Source organism: Thermobia domestica, chromosome 13 (genome assembly GCF_964235325.1).
Source record: "Thermobia domestica chromosome 13, izTheDome1.hap1.1, whole genome shotgun sequence".
Lineage (NCBI taxonomy): Eukaryota > Metazoa > Arthropoda > Insecta > Zygentoma > Lepismatidae > Thermobia > Thermobia domestica.
This window is the reverse complement of record NC_137466.1, coordinates 208477300-208497979: the sequence shown is the minus strand read 5'-3', so window position 1 is coordinate 208497979 and position 20680 is coordinate 208477300. Positions and strand designations below refer to the sequence as shown.

General features: G+C 36.2%; 1 protein-coding gene across 1 annotated transcript in view; it reads right to left on the bottom strand.

Moving 5' to 3' along the window:
• Positions 1-19410, bottom strand: part of LOC145667478 (sodium channel protein Nach-like) — a 72065-nt gene extending 52655 nt beyond the window's left edge. Inside the window, exons 1-4 of the mRNA XM_081734955.1 lie at positions 19229-19410; positions 14738-14944; positions 11290-11452; positions 3745-3890 (exon numbers count right to left, since the gene is read on the bottom strand). Of these exons, the coding sequence (XP_081591081.1) occupies positions 3745-3890; positions 11290-11452; positions 14738-14944; positions 19229-19329 (617 nt within the window). The 5' untranslated portion in view covers positions 19330-19410. The remainder of the gene's footprint in view (positions 1-3744; positions 3891-11289; positions 11453-14737; positions 14945-19228) is intronic.
• Positions 19411-20680: the final 1270 nt, after the last annotated feature.

Below are 20680 nucleotides of genomic sequence, written 5' to 3'. Positions count from 1 at the left end.
TCATTTCTCATCATCACGGTCTCGTTTAGCCTAACCGGCATACCCGTGGGACGTAAAACTTAAAGATTTTATTTCAATTTTTACTAACAGTGTGTGCGTGGGTGGGTTTTCTCGTGGCTCTTTTATTTCTCTCGCCTTCGATATTCCACGTTTTCGTTCATTATAACCGGTTCCTTTACCCTTGCGTATAATGATGGAACGCAAAATTAAAAATTTCCAAATGTCTTGGATCAAATAGCAGTGTGACGTGTTCACCACATGAAGAAGTTTGGTTTGTGTGACGTGATAATTTTGTAATTAATATTAAGACCGGAAATGGTAGTAGATCAACGTTAAAACTAGAGAATATTGATTTTTTCCACTTCCGGTTTGATTAGAGGGTTGAGTACTCTCGAAGAAAAGGGTACTTACTCTCAGAATGCAAAATCGGTTCTCGATCTCCCTTATCGCTTTAACTGTTCGTAGATCAATATTGAAACCGGAAGATGTAGTAGATTTCTACAACTTCCGGTTTTAGCTTAGTCGATTGCTCTGAACCTCTTCTTGCTATCATTACTGTTTTAGCTATGTACTGATCTGTGTTAAAACTGGAAATGGTTGCTTTTTTACCAGTTTTGGTTCGAAAAGCACCTCCACCAACGTACTTGACTCTAGATCCTTGTCAAATTTGAAGGTGACCCATCTGTTAGGTCTTGAGATTTATGTACCGGATGAGTGGATACATAGAGAAACTGTATCCGTTCGTCTTCCGAAAATAACTTGATATTAAATTATTTAATGAGAATTATTTCCTAACGAAATTACTCTCGCTGGGTCTAATATTCGAATACTCGAAGATGAGACAGAACTTAGTAAAAAAAAAAAAAAAAAAGAGATTATTTATTTGCAGGGTTCAAGCGAATGCCGAAAAGAACATCTGGATAAGGATAATGTTTAATCGTTCACTGCACTACGATCAATACTGTGAAACCTCTCTCTCTCTCTCTCTCTCTCTCTCATGTATGATTTCAAAACTGAGATCTCATACCAAGGATTGACCCTACATCATCTGTGTTTTGCCATGTATTCATGAGAGAGTGATGCATAGGTAATATAATTTATGAGAACAAAGTAACATTTCTACGTATTGATTAATCAAAAGACTTAGTATTGTAAAAAAAATACTCCTGCGACAGATAATGGCTATTTATGATCTAGCCGCCATCATCAATTATATAATAATAATAATAATAATAATAATAATAATAATAATAATAATAATAATAATAATAATAATATGCCTTTAGAATAAAAAATGCTATTCATATGTGTAATTTTTATTAATGGCTGCCCTCAAAACTAGATCAATAATATCAAACTCTCTCTATATATTGTAATGTACCACGTATACAAATAATACTTCACGCTCTTGCTTGTAAACATCACCACATGGATTTACAACAAAGCACTACACTCCACGTGGATTTACTATAAGAAGCAGATCACTAGCACCTCCTACGAAGCACATGACGACAGGACAGAAGCAGCGCCACCGCCGCTCTGGACGCCTATATAATGGGACGCAGCCGGCAGATCTTCACCAGTTTTCTGGTCTCCGCTCTATAGACTTACAGTGGAGTCTAAGAGGCACCTACCCTTCCCCAAAGCCTTAGCCTGCAGCGGAGCTAAAGGTTTCAAGACCTTACCTCTCTTTGCTGTTTGCAGTGGAGCAGCGGGAGATTCCTGACCACAACCTGGCCAGGCTTGCAGCGGAGCCTTGACGGAAATATCAACTCCCTCTACTTGCAGCGGAGTCGAGCGTGTCCTACAGTTCCTCACGTAGCATGCTACTGAGGAGTCCTCCCTGAGACTGTCAATTCGAGGGAAAGCTGCATTTGCCCAAAACCTTATATGAGAGAATTTTGAACTAGTGTTTGTGAATACTACATATTGTAACCTATTTGAAGATTTGTAAATAATCTATTTGACGTAGTGGGAATCGATTAAGGACGCTGAATTATTCAACCTAGCTCTACTTATAAACTATAAGAAACAGAATTTTACAATGTATATAAGTTTTCTTTGTATATCTGAATTTGTTGGATATCAAAAGTTATATTAAAATATGAAACACATAACTACATTTTGAAAATGATTTATAGGTAATCATAGAGTATTTAGATAGATATCATATGTATGTGAGAAAACTATTCGGTTCAAAATCTCTTGTCGTCCCGAATTCTGTCGAAGAATTTGAAGCTTAAACTATATAAAACGATAATCATGCCTGTTGTTCTGTATGGCTGCGAAACATGGTCGCTTACACTGAGGGAAGAACATAGACTGAAAGTATTTGAGAACAAGATCCTGAGAAGAATATTCGGACCCAAGAGGAACGGGAATGGGGAATGGCGGAAACTTCATAACGAGGAAGTACATAATTTATACGGTTTACCCAACATTGTTAGGGTCGTCAAGTCTAGGAGGCTTAGGTGGGCAGGTTATGTAGCTAGAACGGAAGAAAGTAGAAACGCTTCCAAAGTCTTGAGTGGAAGACCCATCGGAAAACGACCATTAGGAAGACCTAGGCGAAGATGGGAGGACAATATTAAGATGGATCTCGCAGAGATAGGAATACAAAGTAGAAGCTGGATCCAATTGGCTAAGGATAGAAGTCAGTGGAGAGCTTTTGTGAAAGCGGCATTAAACCTCCGGGTTCCATAGGCCATAGAGTTAGTTAGTTAGTTATGTATGTGAGAAAATCATTAGATATTATTAGAATTACCCATTGAACCTAACCTGTTTTCCATTTTATATATTACTAATAAGAATTACCTGACTACTTTGTAAGACATGTGGATAATGTACATAACAAAATATTTAATGTCATAAAAATGTAAATTATGTTACACATATAATATAAACACACATTATAATCCAATATAAAAAAATCCATTAGTAGTTCAGGTTCTTTAAGTTTTTTACTTGTGCCTTGTTAATTAGATTTTCAATTGCTTAATACCATGTGTAATTTGTAGTAAATAAATTTTATTAGGTAGAGTAGAACCCCTCTTGCCCGCCCTCGGCTGATTTACCACTTCGGTTTATCCGACCGTGCTAGAGCCGGACTTGTTCCGACTTGTTGGTGACTCACAAAGCTCACTGTCGTTTATTGCCGTAGCGGCATTGTTGTTTACTTGCTGTTCCCCCATTTCCGCTTTAGTGCTTCGAATTTTTTGTATAGTTTCTTTAGTTGTGCATGTTTTCTGTAGTGTGGTGTGCAGTTTTTAGTGCTTAGTTCGTTTGCTTATACTGTAGAGAACAATACAGTCATTTTTGAGTTCAGAGATTGTTTATTTTACTGTAAATCGTTATTTTCTGTTTTTTTTTCTGATAATTCGACTATTTTTACATTCCGGGACCCGCGGTGGCTCAGTGGTAGAGCGTTCACCTCTGGTGCACGGGGTCCCTGGCTCGATTCCCGCTCCCGCCAAGTGAACTTTGTGGTGGACAAACAGCGTGTGCGTGGATTTCCTCGGGATTATCCCGTTTTCACCCATTTTTTTATTTCACTATTTCATTCATTCCTCATAATCACCGCCTCCATTAGCCTTCCCGGCATAATCGTGGCATGTAACATCAAAAATTTCATTTCATTTTTTGCGTTCCGACCATACCTCCAATTCCAAATGTGGCGGATTATATGGGTTGTACTGTATCGGATTTGAAGATAAGATATAGGTTATTTATTTTAAAATATCTTACCTGGCAACTTCTCCTATTTCAGCGAAATAATTGAAAGAACAGCAAAATCCTTCTGCAGTTTTAGTCATCTTAATTCTTTCAGTGCAATTAAACTCTTTTGTTTTCCATTTGCAACGGACAATCATTTTGTCGCATGGCTGGAATAACTAAAGTAATATTTCATTATTTATTTTTATTTATTCTATCTTCAAACTATTTTCTTATTAATTATTAAAATGTACGGTAGTCATTTTCAACATATTATAGTGTCGTAAGACTTCGAAGACTTTTAAAATATTAAAAGCTTATTAACTCTATAGTGATAAAATGAAAAAGAAAAAAACTCCAAGGATAATGTCAGCTCAGCTATATTAGCCGTACTAAATAGGGAATGAAGCTACTATCATGTAACTATATTTTCCTTTTTATATCAAGAATTACAGTAATGGACAGTAAGGTAATGAGATATTAATGATGACACAAACTGCATAAATACAGTAGACTATCGAGTATCCGGTCCGCAACTATCCCGCATAGATTTCTTTTATCGTAATTAAATGAGGAAAGCAAGGCGTTGCATTGGAAATATTGCCACGGCATTGGAAGTGGGCGTCTGGTACGATCCTCCTACGTGTCGTGTGCAAAATACAAGTTGTAACAGGGAAAGAGCAGCGGTTCTGCTCCTTTTTCATAGTTTCGTCAGTATGTAAACGTACCTCAATACAATACGCTTGCCGCTGTTCGTGTACAGTACGCTGAGCCAAATAAGAAGTGAGAAAATACGTACTGTATTATAACAGTGAGTTTTGGTATAAAAACTTTGTCTTCTAGTATTGGTAGAGCAAGGAAATGAGTTCATAGAATTCCAATATTTTTGATATCCGGCTTGTCCTTCAGCCACATTAGACCGGATACTCGGGAGACTACTGTATCTAGTTTCTATAACATAGTAAAATTTCTCATAAAACTTCATATTCTTTTCCTTGTAATATACGTTTTCATCAACTGGTTAAATACAAAAGCAAGAAGTCAGACAGCCTGCTTCTATTGCTGTGTGAGAACTCATTTTTTATGTGTTCCTGTCGGTAGACAGAAAGTTATTAGATTATTAAACTTGATCTGAATATTTATATTTCTTACATATTTGCTTTATTTTGTTCATGCGTTTCTACCTAAAATGTGCCATGAAGTCTGTTATTTCTGCCAAAAAGAAAATGAAATGAAATATTTCAGTTTAACCAACGTCTAACAATTATGTCCTTTAGGCTAAGGGAGACGGGTGATTAAGGCAAGTGAATGATAATGGAAGAATTGATAGAATGAAAGTGTGAGAGAGAATGGGAAAACCCAAGAAAACCCATAAACACGATGTTGTCCAGGGGGGTGCGGTAGCTCAATAGTAAAGAGTTCACTTCTGGTGCGTAGGATTGTGGTTCTAGCCAAGTGAGCTTTGCGGTGGACAAACACTGTGTATGTGAGTTTGCTCGGGGTTCTTCCATTTCCTCCCACTTTCTTCATTCCACCATTTCTTTATTTCTCTTCCGGTGCATAATCGTGGGATGTCAAATTAAATATTTAATTTAATTTCATTTTACAATGTTGTCCACCACAAACTTAATTGGTGGGAAATCGAACTAGGGACCCGACACACCAGAGATAATCGCTCTATCAATGAGCCACATTACCGCTTGCCTTACAAACAGTATCATAATCTGTGAGTATACAGAAATTAGGATATACATCCACTGTTTCCACAAGATACATAGCCGACTTCTTGGTCTAATGTTTGTATTCGTGTTTCAATATACTAGCAATTTGGTACTAATATAAAACAAATCCATTCTCGTAAAATACAAGTATATTTACTACAAGAAAACGGATATATGTTGTGAAAACATTACTCATAAGCTTTCGCGGAATAATAACGTCAATGCTAACCTTGGAGACCTTACTGATGGTGTCTAACACGGGTACCTTGATGGTTGGAGTCTCCAGTCCAATTACCAGTTAGAGAGCCTTGAAAATTGTATTTCGTGCGTGGTTTGCAAACTTCTTAAATTATACATCCAGATCTTATATAGCCTCTGTGCTGAAACATAACACCTAAACCCTAAGCAACCAATGTTAAAGTTCGTTTTGTCAGAATCCACGCTATTGAAATATACATCTCACAAAGAACCACACAAATGCGCAATAAGGTTACCAGATATTTAAACGTAGAATCAGGAGGCATTTGTTTGCTAAATCTATACATTATTTTTGTTAAATTTCTGAAACGGAATTTAAATATAAATGCATAATTCACGGCTAATGAAATTGTTGAGATCACCATTCGTACTAAGATATTTGATTGCCTTCTTTTGTAGAATAAATACACCAGTGTAAAGGAGAGTAAATACACCAGTGTTTACAAAATCAAAGTAGGGAAACCATAGAACGAAACTTTTAGTAGGAAAATGGAAATAACTGGAGTATGTTAAAAGTTCCAGGGACACTCCAGGGACAAAATTTCACTAAAAGAGAGAGATGAAATACAGAGACTATACTAATGAATAAATTGTTAAGAACAATAAAGAACCTTCTACATTAATAGCAGAGATTTAGTTACTCGTGCTACTGTTTTATTTTCGTTATGAGTGGCAATTGCAGAAGCTTTACAACTTTATAGAAAGTTCCTGAGATATATAAGAACTACTTCTAGCGAGATCGACAACTTTGGGTTGGAATGAAATTTGAGTTTAGTGTCTCGTTTAGCATCGAGACTATAGAGACGTGGTTCTAGAGCTTAATGTGGGATGTCAATCACATGAGCTCTTCACAGAAATCGAGTTGATGTTGAGTTGATTTTTAGTTTAACGTCTCTTTCAGCAGCTAGGCTATATGAGACGGGACTTACTGATTAACGTGGAATCCGAACCACATGAGCTCCCGCCGGGAGTCGAACCCGGGTCTCCCAGGCCAAAGGCGCGTAAACTAATCGCTTAGCCACGAATGAGCTCTTGACAGAAATCAAGCCCGAGTCTCCCACGCCTCAACAACTTTCGAATCGGTTTGTAAATATAGCAAGAAATTATATTGAAGCAGACAAGAACGAATAGGTCGTCGTTCTTTATGATTTGTTATTGCATTAGTCCGGGAATTAAATGAACGGTCCTCCTATTTCCCGATTCCTTTCAGATAAACACCTAACATAATCTGTTTTATGTAAATCTATCTAGACTATCAAACATCCATCATAGACGACTTACATTGGATACCTATTGAAGTCAGTTGAGAAACTGCATATTATTCCATATTGTCGCATTACTTTAATGCAAAACCTCAACCTAGATGTCTCTCCATTTTGTTATAACTCCTATCACTGCGTTTTATTTAATTTTCTCCTATATTAGTATATTCTCAAGTGCACTAGCTTCATATTAATTTTTTTGATTCGAATTTCTTAAGTTGTAACTAGCGTTGTTAAGACTTAGCCATGTAAAAATTCTTGGAAATGAAACTTGCATTGAACTTTCTTCTAACACAAAAAGATTCTGAATCATCCCAGGCACATAAATTGTCACTTGCCGAGACGTTTTAAGTTTCACATTTCGTATTTACTGTACCAGTTGGTAGTACTCCTAGCGCAGGACAAACAATCGGTATCGGGGGCATCGGCTTGTTCGTGGTTGCAAACTTCAAGAGAACTTTCGCGAAGACAAGAGCGATTTGTTCCTGAACCATGAAAAGATACTACTTCAATGTCTGAAAAGCACTTCCAAGTTACTATTTCTTCTCCTAGGAACGGAAATAGTTGAGATTATTTTCGGAATTTTTAAGGAAGTTTTACCAGTTCCTTGGCAATGATCCATTTGGCCGTACCTGCAATGTCTGTCCACTACCTCGAGATTCCCTAGTATGCGATTTAATACTAGATATGTTATAAGTGTCCTATACAATGTCCACTCGTTGCACATTATACTTGTTAGCGCCTTGTTTGATGTGTTCTTGAAACGTCATTGAGGAGTACTCAAGGAACGTACTTATAGCTGTTGGCTTAAGAATGTAAACAAGGGTTGCCCCATCGTACGTAATTATATCAAATTTAAGAGAAGCTACATCCTTTAACGTAGTGGTAGAAAGCAGGCCCGTATCTACGGGGGAGGCAAGGGGGCCCCTTAAATTTTGGCTGGCCCCCATAAAATTTGACGGTAGGCTTGCAAATGAACTATAATATGGTGATGAAGTATAATATGATTGGGTCGTCCCCTCTAACTTTTACCGCCCCCCCCCTAATTTTTTGAGCTGGCTACGGGCCTGATAGAAAGGTGTGGTATAATGGATTCCTCCTGGTCATTTTCACTTTCTGTGTTTCCTACTTCTACTACTGCATCGTTCATAATGTATTGTTCTCCAGTACCAAAGCACCTAAGCAACTGGGCTTTATCACCAGTTCTCATAATCCCATTCTGAGAAATGGAGGGTGGAAATGGTTGGTTTTCAAAGGTAAAGAAGTTGTCGATATCCAATTCTCTGTCCAGACATATTACAAACAACTTAGAAAAGAGATCTACAAGTATGTCGTATTTCAGTGACTTTATAAGCATATTCGTGGATCAAGTATTTCTAGCTAATCCAAACATCTGGAAATTGTTCTTAGATATTGGTGAATATATTAAGACTCGTTGATTCAAAATTCTATCCTCCAAGTATGATTTGTATTGGTTCTTCCCTGTTTCTTCAATAACCATAAGGTTTCTTTTGTATTCCTCTTGCACTACAAGTCCGGTTTCCAGGGAAAATAATTCGTTTCCTTCTTCAAGAAATGGATTTCCAAGCTCGTCCAACACCTCACGAAGCGCTTTATCTTCTGAAAAGACTCTGTTTCTGTGTGCAATCCCAATTGACCTTCCTTGAAGTCTGGAATCATAGATGAAATTTCGGGTCCAGCAAGCATCCATCTACAAAGGGCGGAAGGGCTATCCAAAAGACTTATTGTCCTACCGTCTCCTTTGACAAGAGCGTTGTTCTTGATCTATCGCCATAGACGAAAATTTTCTGTCCGTCTTTTAAATAACGAACAGTCCCTGAAAACCAACCATTTCCACCCTCCATTTCTCAGAATGGGATTATGAGAACTGGTTTTAAAGCTCAGTTCCTTAGGTGCTTTGGTACTGGAGAACAATACATTATGACCAATGCAGTAGTAGGAGACTGCTCTAACACAGAAAGTGAAAATAACCAGGAGGAATCCATTATGCCACACCTTTTCTACCACTACGTTAAAGGATGTAGCTTCTCTTAAATTTGATGTAATTACGTACAATGGGGCAGCCCTTGTTCACGTTCTTAAGCCAACAGCTACAAGTACGTTCCTTGAGTACTCCTCAATGATATTTCAAGAACACATCAAAGAAGATGCTAACAAGTATAATGTGCAACGAGTGGACATTGTATAGAACACTTATAACATATCTAGTATTAAATCGCATACTAGGGAATCTCGAAGTAGTGGACAGAGATTGCAGGTACGGCCAAATGGATCATTGCCAAGGAACTGGCAAAACTTCCTTAAAAATTCCGAAAATAAATCTCAACTATTTCCGTTTCTAGGAGAAGAAATAGTAACTTGGAGGTCCTTTTCAGACATTGAAGAATTATCTTTCCATGGTTCAGGAACAAATTGCTCTTGTCTTCGCGAAAGTTCTCTTGAAGTTTGCAACCACTAAGAAGCCGATACCCTCATTATTCTGCACGTTCAAGAAGCTGTACCTCATGGTGCACATGACACATGTATCAGAACAGTTGACACCGATGTAGTTTTGGCAATATCGTACTATTTCGAGATGAAACATCAAGATGTTAAACAGTTGTTCGTAAAGTTTGGTAGTGGAAACAAGCCACATTCTTCTATATGCATGTTATTGCTGAACAACTTGGAGAACGAGAGTCAATTGCATTTTGCGGTTTCCACGCTTTCAGTGGATGCGAGGGTGTTTCGTTTTTTTACGGGTATGGAAAAGCAACCATGTGGAAGGGATGGAATTCATTTCTTGAAGTATTGGAAGCATTTGAGTTTCTGTCGTTTCCTCAAGATACAATCACATACATTGTATTTGATCTACTCCAACGATATCGTGCTCTGCTATGCTCAGCCGAGTGACTTAGTGACTGTAAACGAGGCTCGAAAGCAACTATTTACTTCCTTCAACGGAACGATGTTCAACATTCCCCCAACAGCTGATGCTTTGAAGCAATACATTTTAAGGGCAATTTACCAAAGTGGTCACAAATGAGGACTAGCTACAATGAACATCATTAGTACACTCTACCACTATAAGATTGGAGATGGATTTTGCTAGATGGAAAACCAACACCAAAATTGTCAACTCAACCGGAAATTTCTAAGGCAGTAAGAGAACTGTTTAAGTGCAGATGCAAAAAAGGATGCCAGCAAAATGCTTACAAGTGCAAAAAGAAAGACTGTTGTGTACGCTTATGTGCAAAAATTGTGCAGGAGTTTGCTCCTGAAGTGACTTGACGCTTTGAAACTTCTGTTATTCACATTTTTTAAAAAACAAAGTCTCATATAATACAATTTATAATAATAATATTTCAAAATAGTTTTCTACTGATATAAGAGTTCTACACCGTTCATAGTAACTATAGACAAATCAGTGTAGCATGCGACTAAACGAGCAAATATATTCTGCTAGTCTGATATTTTGGGAAAATTCATTTTCTTTAATTTGACTCGAGAAAAAAGTATTTATCGTAATTTCTAGAGAACATAATTACACGTTGGTGTGTGAAGTTGAACATTCCAAAGCACAACACCCTGTAATACATAAAGTCGACTATCTCCTTTTATTTTGAAGATAGAGCAAAGATACTGATATCGTTGGAAAGGTTAGATTATGCTCTATCAAGATTACTTCTACGTGAATGTACAAATCTGATAGTTTCATAGTTATTTGCAATTATAGCAATACTCTGTAACGAGTACAACTGAAATTTACTGATAACAGTCGCTATAGTTAAATATAGTGGCCATAGAAATAACATGTACTAAGTGTAAATTCTTAACTCTTTCAGTATCTTTAATTTGACGCAAGAAGGAGGTTTCTACGGTAATTCTGTGAGGAGATAATATTATTTAAGTAAAATTCTGTGTCTTCGCGTGGGCGCCATATTGATTTCCAAGATGGCGGCCAAACAAGCACGAATTTCGAATGTCTCCATATCTTAAAATGTATCCCATGGCTTACTCTACAAGTGTGGAAAGTTTCATAATTTTTTCACTAAATGCAGTTTTTTATGACTAAGCCGCGCTATTATAAAGAAAATATTTTCAGCTAAAAGTGAAGTCTCGCTTCTTAAAATATATTGTGATGACCAGCTATCTTTTTGTTATGTCTAGACTTACGTTAGGAATTGAACAAATCAGATATCTGACATATGAGCTGTCATTTGTCCATCATTGCTTTAGACTAAATAATTAAGTTTGTAATCCTAGTGAGTTATTTACGTAGGTATAATTATTTCGCTTCTGGTAATGTATATTACGTTTAATAACTATGTACTTACAATTTTCATGAGATCTTCAATTCCATAATTATTGGATTTGATTACTTGTTGAGCTTCGTGTAGTTTTGCAAAGTCTCCGATGTCCTCAGGATAAATAAGTTCCGATAGCTCCTGAAGAAACATTAGAATCGATGTTTTATTCACGTCTCCGTCTGGATAGGTTCTTGAACACACAAAAAAGATTGTAATAAGTATTTTGGTATTCAGTGATAATTTAGTAATATTACATCTAATTTGAAGTATTTAATAATACTTCACCTTGAATACACCAACACTGCCGACATGTTACTTGACACTAGAAGTTCATGTACTCTTCACTGACTAGTCATACTTGGTCTAGTGGCTTGCAGGCATGGCTTTAGTGCACGAGGTCTCGAATTCGAATCCTGGTCCGAGAGTCACGAGAGAGGAGTCTTGCTACAATGGTTCAGGTTCAATTTTAAACTGTAGGGTTCGTCATATATGTTCTCGCTGTTGACAATAGACGTAAACACAAATCAATCAGTAAAACTAATGAATAAAAGTATTGGCTAACGGAGTACGTATTAGATACCCCAAAACTTTCTGTCGAATTTCTAGTTGATAACACAGTATTCCCTTTCTATATCTTTCGTTTCAAGATTTTACAAGTAAATTTATATATTAAAGTAAAGATATATATATATATTTAAATTTAAATACCATATTTTACGGGGACATTTTTATATTAATTTGGAGTATAAGACACACCTGAATTTTGGAGGTAATTTTTAGAAGAAAAAATTGCATTTTATGGTCCGTAAAATACGGTACACCTTCCTCTTTTTAAGGTCGAACTGACTTAACTTTTTAGGATTGTTTATTTTTAAGAAGAACTTCTGATTCACTAGAAAAATAACTACTGAACCAAAGCTTCCTCTTCATTATCTAATAGGTTATAGTAGGTACTCAACGGAAACTTACTCCTCGTTCAGTAACACCGTAACTACTTAAGTAAAGTTTCCCTAGACAAACGTTGTAATTAATTAACAGAAGGGAACTCCTCGTCCATTAGCACAGTCGGCAACTTAAAGGAAACCTATTCTTTGTTAGCTATGTAGTTTCTACTTAAATGAGAATTTACTCTTCATTTATAGTACAGAAACTTCTTCTCTTGAAAGTCCAGTTTCCATTGATCATTGTAGTTACTTGAGGATAAGTTATTCTTTAATGGCTAGCATAGTGGCTAATTACCGATGATATATACTTAGTTAAATGGTGTTGTACCTACATTACAGATACATTTGCTGATCTACTAGCATAGTACTTACTGCATAGAGTATTGATATACAGGGTAAAGCAAAAAGATGTTAACATTAAACGGGTGTTCCTTTTTGTTTTTGTTCTGCAGATTAAACCTTGTCGTGCCAATATTCCATTGAGGAAAGAAGGGAAATAGCTACCTGGATGGAGGGTTTTCAGAACCCAAGCATCGTACAAGAAATATTCACGGCCTGGACCGGACAGAATGCACCTTCGCGCGTGAAAATTGGTTGGATCTACGAGAAGTTTGTAAGAACGGGGTCCGTTCAAGACGTTTGCAAGGGAAACAGTGGTAAAAAGAGTTCTGTCTGAACTGAAGAGGATACCATCCTCGTCCAGGGAGTGGTAGCTAGGCCAACCAAGTCCTCGCGCAGACTTTCTCTAGAGACTAACATTTCTCAAAGGTTAGAATTTTACACCGTGATTTAGGAATGAAGACATACCACTTGCGGATTATGCAGCATCTCACAAACGTGGACAATGCTGCACATGGAGCTGGATATTTTGTTCCGGTAGTGTGAAGAAATACAATTGTTGTCATCTGGGCGACAGAGCACCCACAGGAAGCTCACTCAGACCATCGCTGTTATCCCTGCGCAAATGGCACAAAGAGCCATACAATCAACAATGGACGAACTCCATCACTGTATTGAGCGGGATGGGTGTCAAATTGGAACTCTGTAACCAAATCCTTGCCTTGTATTTTCACGTGAGTAAACCTACATTTAATGTTACCTACCTGTTTGCCTCACCCTGTATATACTTTTATCATTGTTGGAATATGTTTGTTTCTAATAAACATAAACTAGAAGTTATGAAGTGGATAGTGTATTTATGTTTTTCAGTTGTGAAGGTTACGTGATCTCATTTACATTAAAACTCCATTATTTAAATAAGAACCATTTTCCAATCATTACATTTCCATCAAAACAAGCTCTTCTTAACTTGAATTAAAGGATTGAGCAGTTTTTTTTCAATTTCCTCCTCTTTACCCAACTAAAAGGAAACTTGTTGCTTCTGAAGAATACTCGTGACATCTATTCTGCTTTTGATTTCAAACAAATGTAATCGTTCACTGAAAATGCAAGTGAATACTTAAAGCACAATTTGAAGGATTCTACGAGAAATATATATTAATAAAGAAATTTTAAGAAGAACTGTTTCTTAGTATTTCTTATGCAAATTTAATGAACAAAAGTAACTTTTATTAATGCCTCAAAACTTTTATTGAAATTCTCAAAGAGGTCTCTTAGGCCTGCTATACGCAATGTGATGTCCTAGGAAGTCTCTTACGATTTTTCCTAGAGTCAACGTCTCAATGTGTATGGCATCAGATCGCACGTCATTTCCTATGTTCTGAACGAACTTAGGAGATTTTTCTTGGTTAGAGCACGATCTATTTCGGAAATAAAATTTGTAAGATTTCGATTTAAGCGACATCAGGTGAGAGAAAGTGAAAACAAATTTGTTTTCTCCCTGCTAATAGTATGTGGGTGAAAGAGCAAAAAACTACTTTTACAAAATGTAAAGCGTTGCAGGCAAGGGCGCTGATCCTGAAAGGCCGGGTTGGCCCGGGGCTCCCCAAAGCTCATGTGGCCCCCCTATTGAATTTATGAATATACAATATTTGGCATAATTTGAATGCAATTTGTCTTAAAATCCTCATATATATACCTTCTGCATCTGAATGGGCCTCCCCAAATTTACAGAGAAATCTGCAAATTTACAGAGAAATCTTGGTTGCAGGGACTGATGAGGTATGCTCTGATTTTTATTGCTTTTTTTTAGAAGTATCCAATTTTACAATATAGCGCCTTGTATCGATATCAATAGGATATGCAGTCTAGTTACGTGTATAGCACAAAAGGGTAGGATTTCCTACGAGATACATATGTTGTAACATTTTTCCTTACATCAACCCTAAGATATTTCCTGGGACTTATCTCATAGTGTAAAGCAGTCCTTAGTTGCTTTTTAATAAGTCGTTGTGAATTCCAGTGACAGCTATGAACGCCCGTCACTTGAGTTTAAGTAGTAAACTTATTGAAAAATATTTACAAAACAAATTTCGACAAGAATAATCAATTTGTGTACGTGATTATACATTATTGTTCAAACTAATTTTTAAGATACTGTGCCATTGCTAAAGATAATAAACAAAACTTACAGTGAATCTGCAAAGTCATATGCTCTAGATTTTTGTATTTTATTAATGCTGCATACAGTAACTGCCGGGAAGTAAACATTTGATATTGGATAATGAGTGGTATCCACTGTGGTGATAGTTGGAGTGTTAGTGTATCGTTGGTATACAACTTCCGACAGCAAAAAGCAGAAGATTACACTAAATAATGTTAGAACAATCCACACTATCCTGTAATAGAAAGCAAAATTAATATGAAATTATCTATAGCAATTTAGATTTTTTTATAGTATTGCTTAGTGGCGGTTCTAGCAGGATGGCACGTCGATATAAAATTTTATTACTACAAGCAGTGGCGTTTTACGATTTTGTTTCGGGTGAGCTTTGCTAACTTTATTCCTGGAAAAGTGAAAATTCTGCAAGATATTTCATTTACTTTAATATAGTAAGTAAGATTTCGGGGTGGATTATTCCCGGAACCTCTCCCCTTAATTAAGCCACTGTCTACAAGATAAGAGAAGAAAGCTTCATGAAGGTTTAAAAAATTACTCACTAGAATGAGTACATAAGGTAAGCTTTCTTGTAATTATAAACGTCTCACCGATATGACCTTCCTTAAGGTCCGCCACTGCTATTGAATAGTAATAACAAGAAAACATAGTACTTGAATCAAGCGGCAAATATTACATTAGATTGTAAATGCTTCCTAAAATGTAAAGTAAGGGTAATCCTTATAAACTACCAAACTAACATTACATAACAAACAAAGACTCAAGTTCCGATCAAGATGTAAGAACAAGATTAAAAATGGTAAGTGAAATATTTGGGAAGAAGAAAACATTATTTTGTGTGCATTTAAACAAACCTCAGGGCAAGAAGTCAGTTGTAATAGGCATTATACACATGCGACGTATTGGATAAATGAACTGAAACAGTTTGAAATATGAATGAATATATATATATATATATATATATATATATATATATATATATATATACTGTATATACATACAATAAATTGGGTGCAATTAAAAAGTGGTATACACGTTTAAAAAGTGATATAAATATCGATATATGATTACAGTAAAACACAAGAAACTCATTGCAATATTATTTGAGGGGCACATTATTAAAAGGAACATGTAAGAAAGTGTGATAGAATGTAACAGAGAGAGTGTATGAGGAATTTTAAAGAAATATGAAGAATATTAAACAACCTAATTCCTACGTCAATGGGCATAGAGTATCGAGGTTGCGTAATTAATTGAAAACAACAAGTGAACTGCCAGAAATAGTTGACTTTCATTAAAAGAGTTATCCTCATGATTATAAGGGTGAAATTTAATTTTTAATGAAACGAGAATAGACTACTTATCATACAACATTTCTTAATTTAAAATAAAAATTAAAATCCATAATAGAAGCAACACAAACATGCACACTTATCTATGTATCTATCTATATATATATCATAGGTATTCTGCCCTTACTGGTAGGTCACTTGCAGCAGCTGAGAAGCTTCCATGCTCCACGGTCCTCCGCTAACCTCTTCGTTTTCACGTATGATCTTTCTGTTTTTATATCATCCATTAATTGTAGTCTCCTTCGCCCTCTGCCTCTCTTTCCCGCCACCATACCCTCTATGACTTCCCTCATGATACAATTTCTTCTTAGGCAATGTCCCAACCAGTTTCTCTTCCTCTTCTTAACAATATCTAAAAGTGTTATTTTCTTCCACACCATTTCTAACAACCTCTCATTCGTTTTCCGCTCGACCCAACTAATTCTTTCCATCCTTCCCTACACCCACATTTCGAATACTTCCAGTCGTTTTTCATCGCTTTTACGTAATGTCTACGTTTCCGCCCCATACAGTAGAACACTCCACACGAAGCATTTTATGAGTCTTTTTCTCAACTCCTTATTCAAGGTCCCACAAAACAGACTTTTCTTCCTCCTAAACGCTTCTTTCGCCATTCCTATCCTTCCTTTTATTTCACGTTCGCACTTTATGTCATTACTAAGAATACTACCCAGATATCGAAAACTATTCATTTGTTCTATTTTCTCCCCTCCTACTTTTACATTTGACACACATCCCTTCGTTCCAATCACCATCCCTTTTGTCTTCCTAACATTTATTTTCATCCCATATTCTTCAAAGCCCTTTCTAATTTTTTCTAACATTTTATTGATTTTCTTTTCAGATTCTGCAACAAGCGCCATATCGTCAACAAATCTTATGCATCTAATCATTTTACCTGCTACCAAAATGCCATCATTCTCATATAGGCTCTTTTTCACTATCTCATCTAGATAGACATTAAATAGTGCTGGCAAGAGGCAGCATCCTTGTCGAAACTCCCTTCCAATTGCACTCTCTTCCGTCAATTCTTCCCCTATCCTAACACTTACTTGTTGGTTCATGTATAAGTTTCTTATGAGTCTTCGATCTTTCCATTCCAACCCTATCTTCTTTAGAACTCCCAACAACAATTCCCAATTCACGCGGTCAAAAGCCTTTTCTAGATCGATAAATACAACATACACCTCTTTCCCTTTTTTATAAATCTTTCACCGATCGCCCTTAATAATCCAATAGCATCTCTTGTGTCCTTACCTCTTCTGAACCCGAGTTGCTCCTCCTCAACTTCTACATTTGTTCTTCCATATAACCTTCTGTTCAGTATTTGGAGCAAAATTTTAGCTGCATGAGATATGAGAGTAATAGTTCTATAATCCTCACATCTCTTTGGGTTCCATTTCTTAGCCATCGGTATCATGATCGTCTTCAGGAAGTCTTTTGGCCACTCTCCTGTCTCATGTATTTCATTGCATAGTCGGAACAATTCTTTCTTTCCCTTGTCTCCTATATTTTTAATGAATTCGATTGGTATATTATCTATCCCGGTTGTCTTTACATTCCTAATCTCGGATATAGCCTTTTCATACTCATTCCTAAGAATACTAAATCCTTTATCATCCTCCTCTATTTCATTTTCTACTTCAACATTTAGGCTACACGGTCTCTCCCTACTCTCATAAAAGTCTTTCGCGTATTCTTTCCATTTTTCTATGACCTCATTGCTGTCCCTGACTACCTTCCCATTTTTATTTTCTACTGCCATCATAATACACCCTTGTTTCCTCCTAAGTTCCACAGATTTCACCTCCTTGTACATTTCCTCATGTTTCCCAACTCTTTCTAATTATTCTATGTCCTCGCATTTTCTTTTGTAAAAACTGTATTTAAGTTTTTGTTTTGTTCATTTATGTTCAACCGTTTTCAAATTAGTGGTACTGGACGTTTATCTGATACAGGTAACATATCTTGGGGGCCATTTTGAATACGGTGACCGATATGAAAAATCTTTTGCCATATCGCTTTTTAGTTTTAAAGATCTATCGAACGAGGTGTCACTCGCTCCATGTTTCCATTTTAAATTCCTATTTGAGATTTTGTTCAGTTCATTTATGTTCAAGAATATCACTAATACAACATACAACATTCACTGGAGGATGCTAGTACGTCTGAAATCCCTTAAATCTCATCTCCACACAATATTAACAAAAATTTAAAATGTATGTAATAATCAAGGAATTCGGAAGCTAGAATCAAGTTCATGATAAGAAAAGTTAAGATTAGAGGTACCTGGTATATAATAACTGAGTAATTATAGGGGAATGTCACATTAACTTCCTCACGTCTATTGATTATGTTACCATACATAGAAGTAAACACACATTACGAGGTTACCCTTTTATTCTAATTGAAACTCTCCTCGCGGTTGTATTCCTTCAACACGTTAAAAAAAACTGAATTTTTTAAGTATCAAAAAACAGTATTTTCAAAAGTATTAAACTTATACGCATGAAAGATATATGAAAAGAACCAGAAACTCACTAAATTTATGCATCGTCTACAAATGTTCAATATGTGTCCCTTTGATGACATGACATACGCCCAGACGATATTTGAGCTTATTTCATACATTTTGTAGCATAGTTCTGTCTGTTGTCTGCACTGTAGCACTGATACATTCTTTGAGCTCGACTAAGGACTGCGGCAGTGAGTGTACATAAACAAGGTCCTTAACATACCCGCACAGGAAGAAGTTGTTGGACATTAAATCAGGAGGTTTGGGAAGCCAGGTGCTTTCCCCTTTACACAAACAACCCGTGTCCTTGAAATTGCCGATACCAGAGCAAAATGCTTCGTTTACATAGCCTCTTCTGAAAGCGTGTTGCACAGCTGTAACAGACCACCATTTGGAACATTCAAGCACACAAAACTTTTTACTTGTTTTCCCTCCATTTCCGACAGGTACTAACCTCGTACTGCCATCGGTTCCTGCTGTCATACTGTACAAACTTGGTGAGTTTGTGGCTCCATCCATATATCTCTCACTTTTGAAATATAGCCTTTTCACAAAGAATGAATCATTTAAATTAACCCTATATAGAGAATAGCTGCCCGAATATAGTCTAAATACAGTCTTGAGGTCCAATACTCACCTCTCGGTTGAAGATACGCCATCTTTAGTTATATATTTAAATCCATGAAGCGATGTGTCCTCACAATATGGCTTTAGAGCTCTTAATAGTAGCTCAATCATTAGAAATTTCTTAAAATGTTTATTACGATAATAATGTTAATTTTACATTATTATGTAATTATAAATTTAGGAGGTTCCTATTCTGAAAAATCAAAGAGAGAAAAATATGTATAATATTAACATATTCATTAAATTTATAATAGAAGCGCTGACGACGACATACCCAATACAGTGTAATTTTAAAGAAAACACACGTAAAATTGCTACGAATTTTAGTAACTTGCATCATCATTATAACATTATAATTCAGAATTAAACTTAATGCGAAGCAAGCCGGCAACTAGAGGGGGTACAGGGGGCCTGTCCCCCTAAACTTTTCATGACTCCTCCAGATTTCAATACAAAATGTTATTATTAATATAAAAATCACAATTTAGATATTTGTAAGAGAATTTTTAATGACTTGGCCCCCCTATCTTATTCATGCCCCCCCCCCCGAAACTTCTGTGTCTGGTTGCGGGCCTGATGCGAAGTACACTGTATAGTACTCTTCGAAATTAATAACGATTGATTGTTTTTTTTTTCAGAATAATTGTCAAACAGGGGCGGCTTTAGGATTTTAATTTTGGGTAGGTCCGCTCCCTCGCTTATAGATACATATGCAAATTTGATTGATTAGTGACAGTAGGAAATTACTCTTACAGTAGTTGTTGATGCTATTTGTTAAATAATTATCTACCATTAATATAAATAGTGGGAAATATATTTACTCTTTATTGTATCTTTTAGCGTTTATATATTTTTCAAAATTTTTGAGTAGGCCCGTGCCTACCTGACCTACCCGCTAAAACCGCCACTGTTGTCAAGGATAATAACAATGAATGATGTTTATCCAGAGTTCCTACTGATCTGGAGAAATCTATTTCCCGTACTTCTCCCTGACCTTTGGCAGGAAATTCCCTGATTTTCATGACAGGTGTCGGATGACGTTGACATATAAATAAGGAATAAATAACTGTGAATATTTAGTCTATATACGAAAACATTTATTCTATAGAGACAAATAGTAATCAATTGCTCATACATACAACAATAAAAACCAAATAGGTATTACAATGGTTCGCTAAGCTTAAATTGGTATACAATTAATGTTAGAAAAAATATATTTTATAAAATTTCTCTGAGTTTCCCTGATCTGCACCCTGAGTTTTCTGAGTTTCCCTGAGTTTCCTTGATCACAAGAGTTACACATTTTTTAATGAATTGGGCTGGCTATATATCCAAGCTCGCTACATATACCAATCAATGAAAATTTTATTTAAAGTTTTGACATTTGGTGTGCCTATATATCTTCACAATAAACTACAGTATGTTAGAGATAGGCACAATCGTGATACTCGCTCTAGCAGAT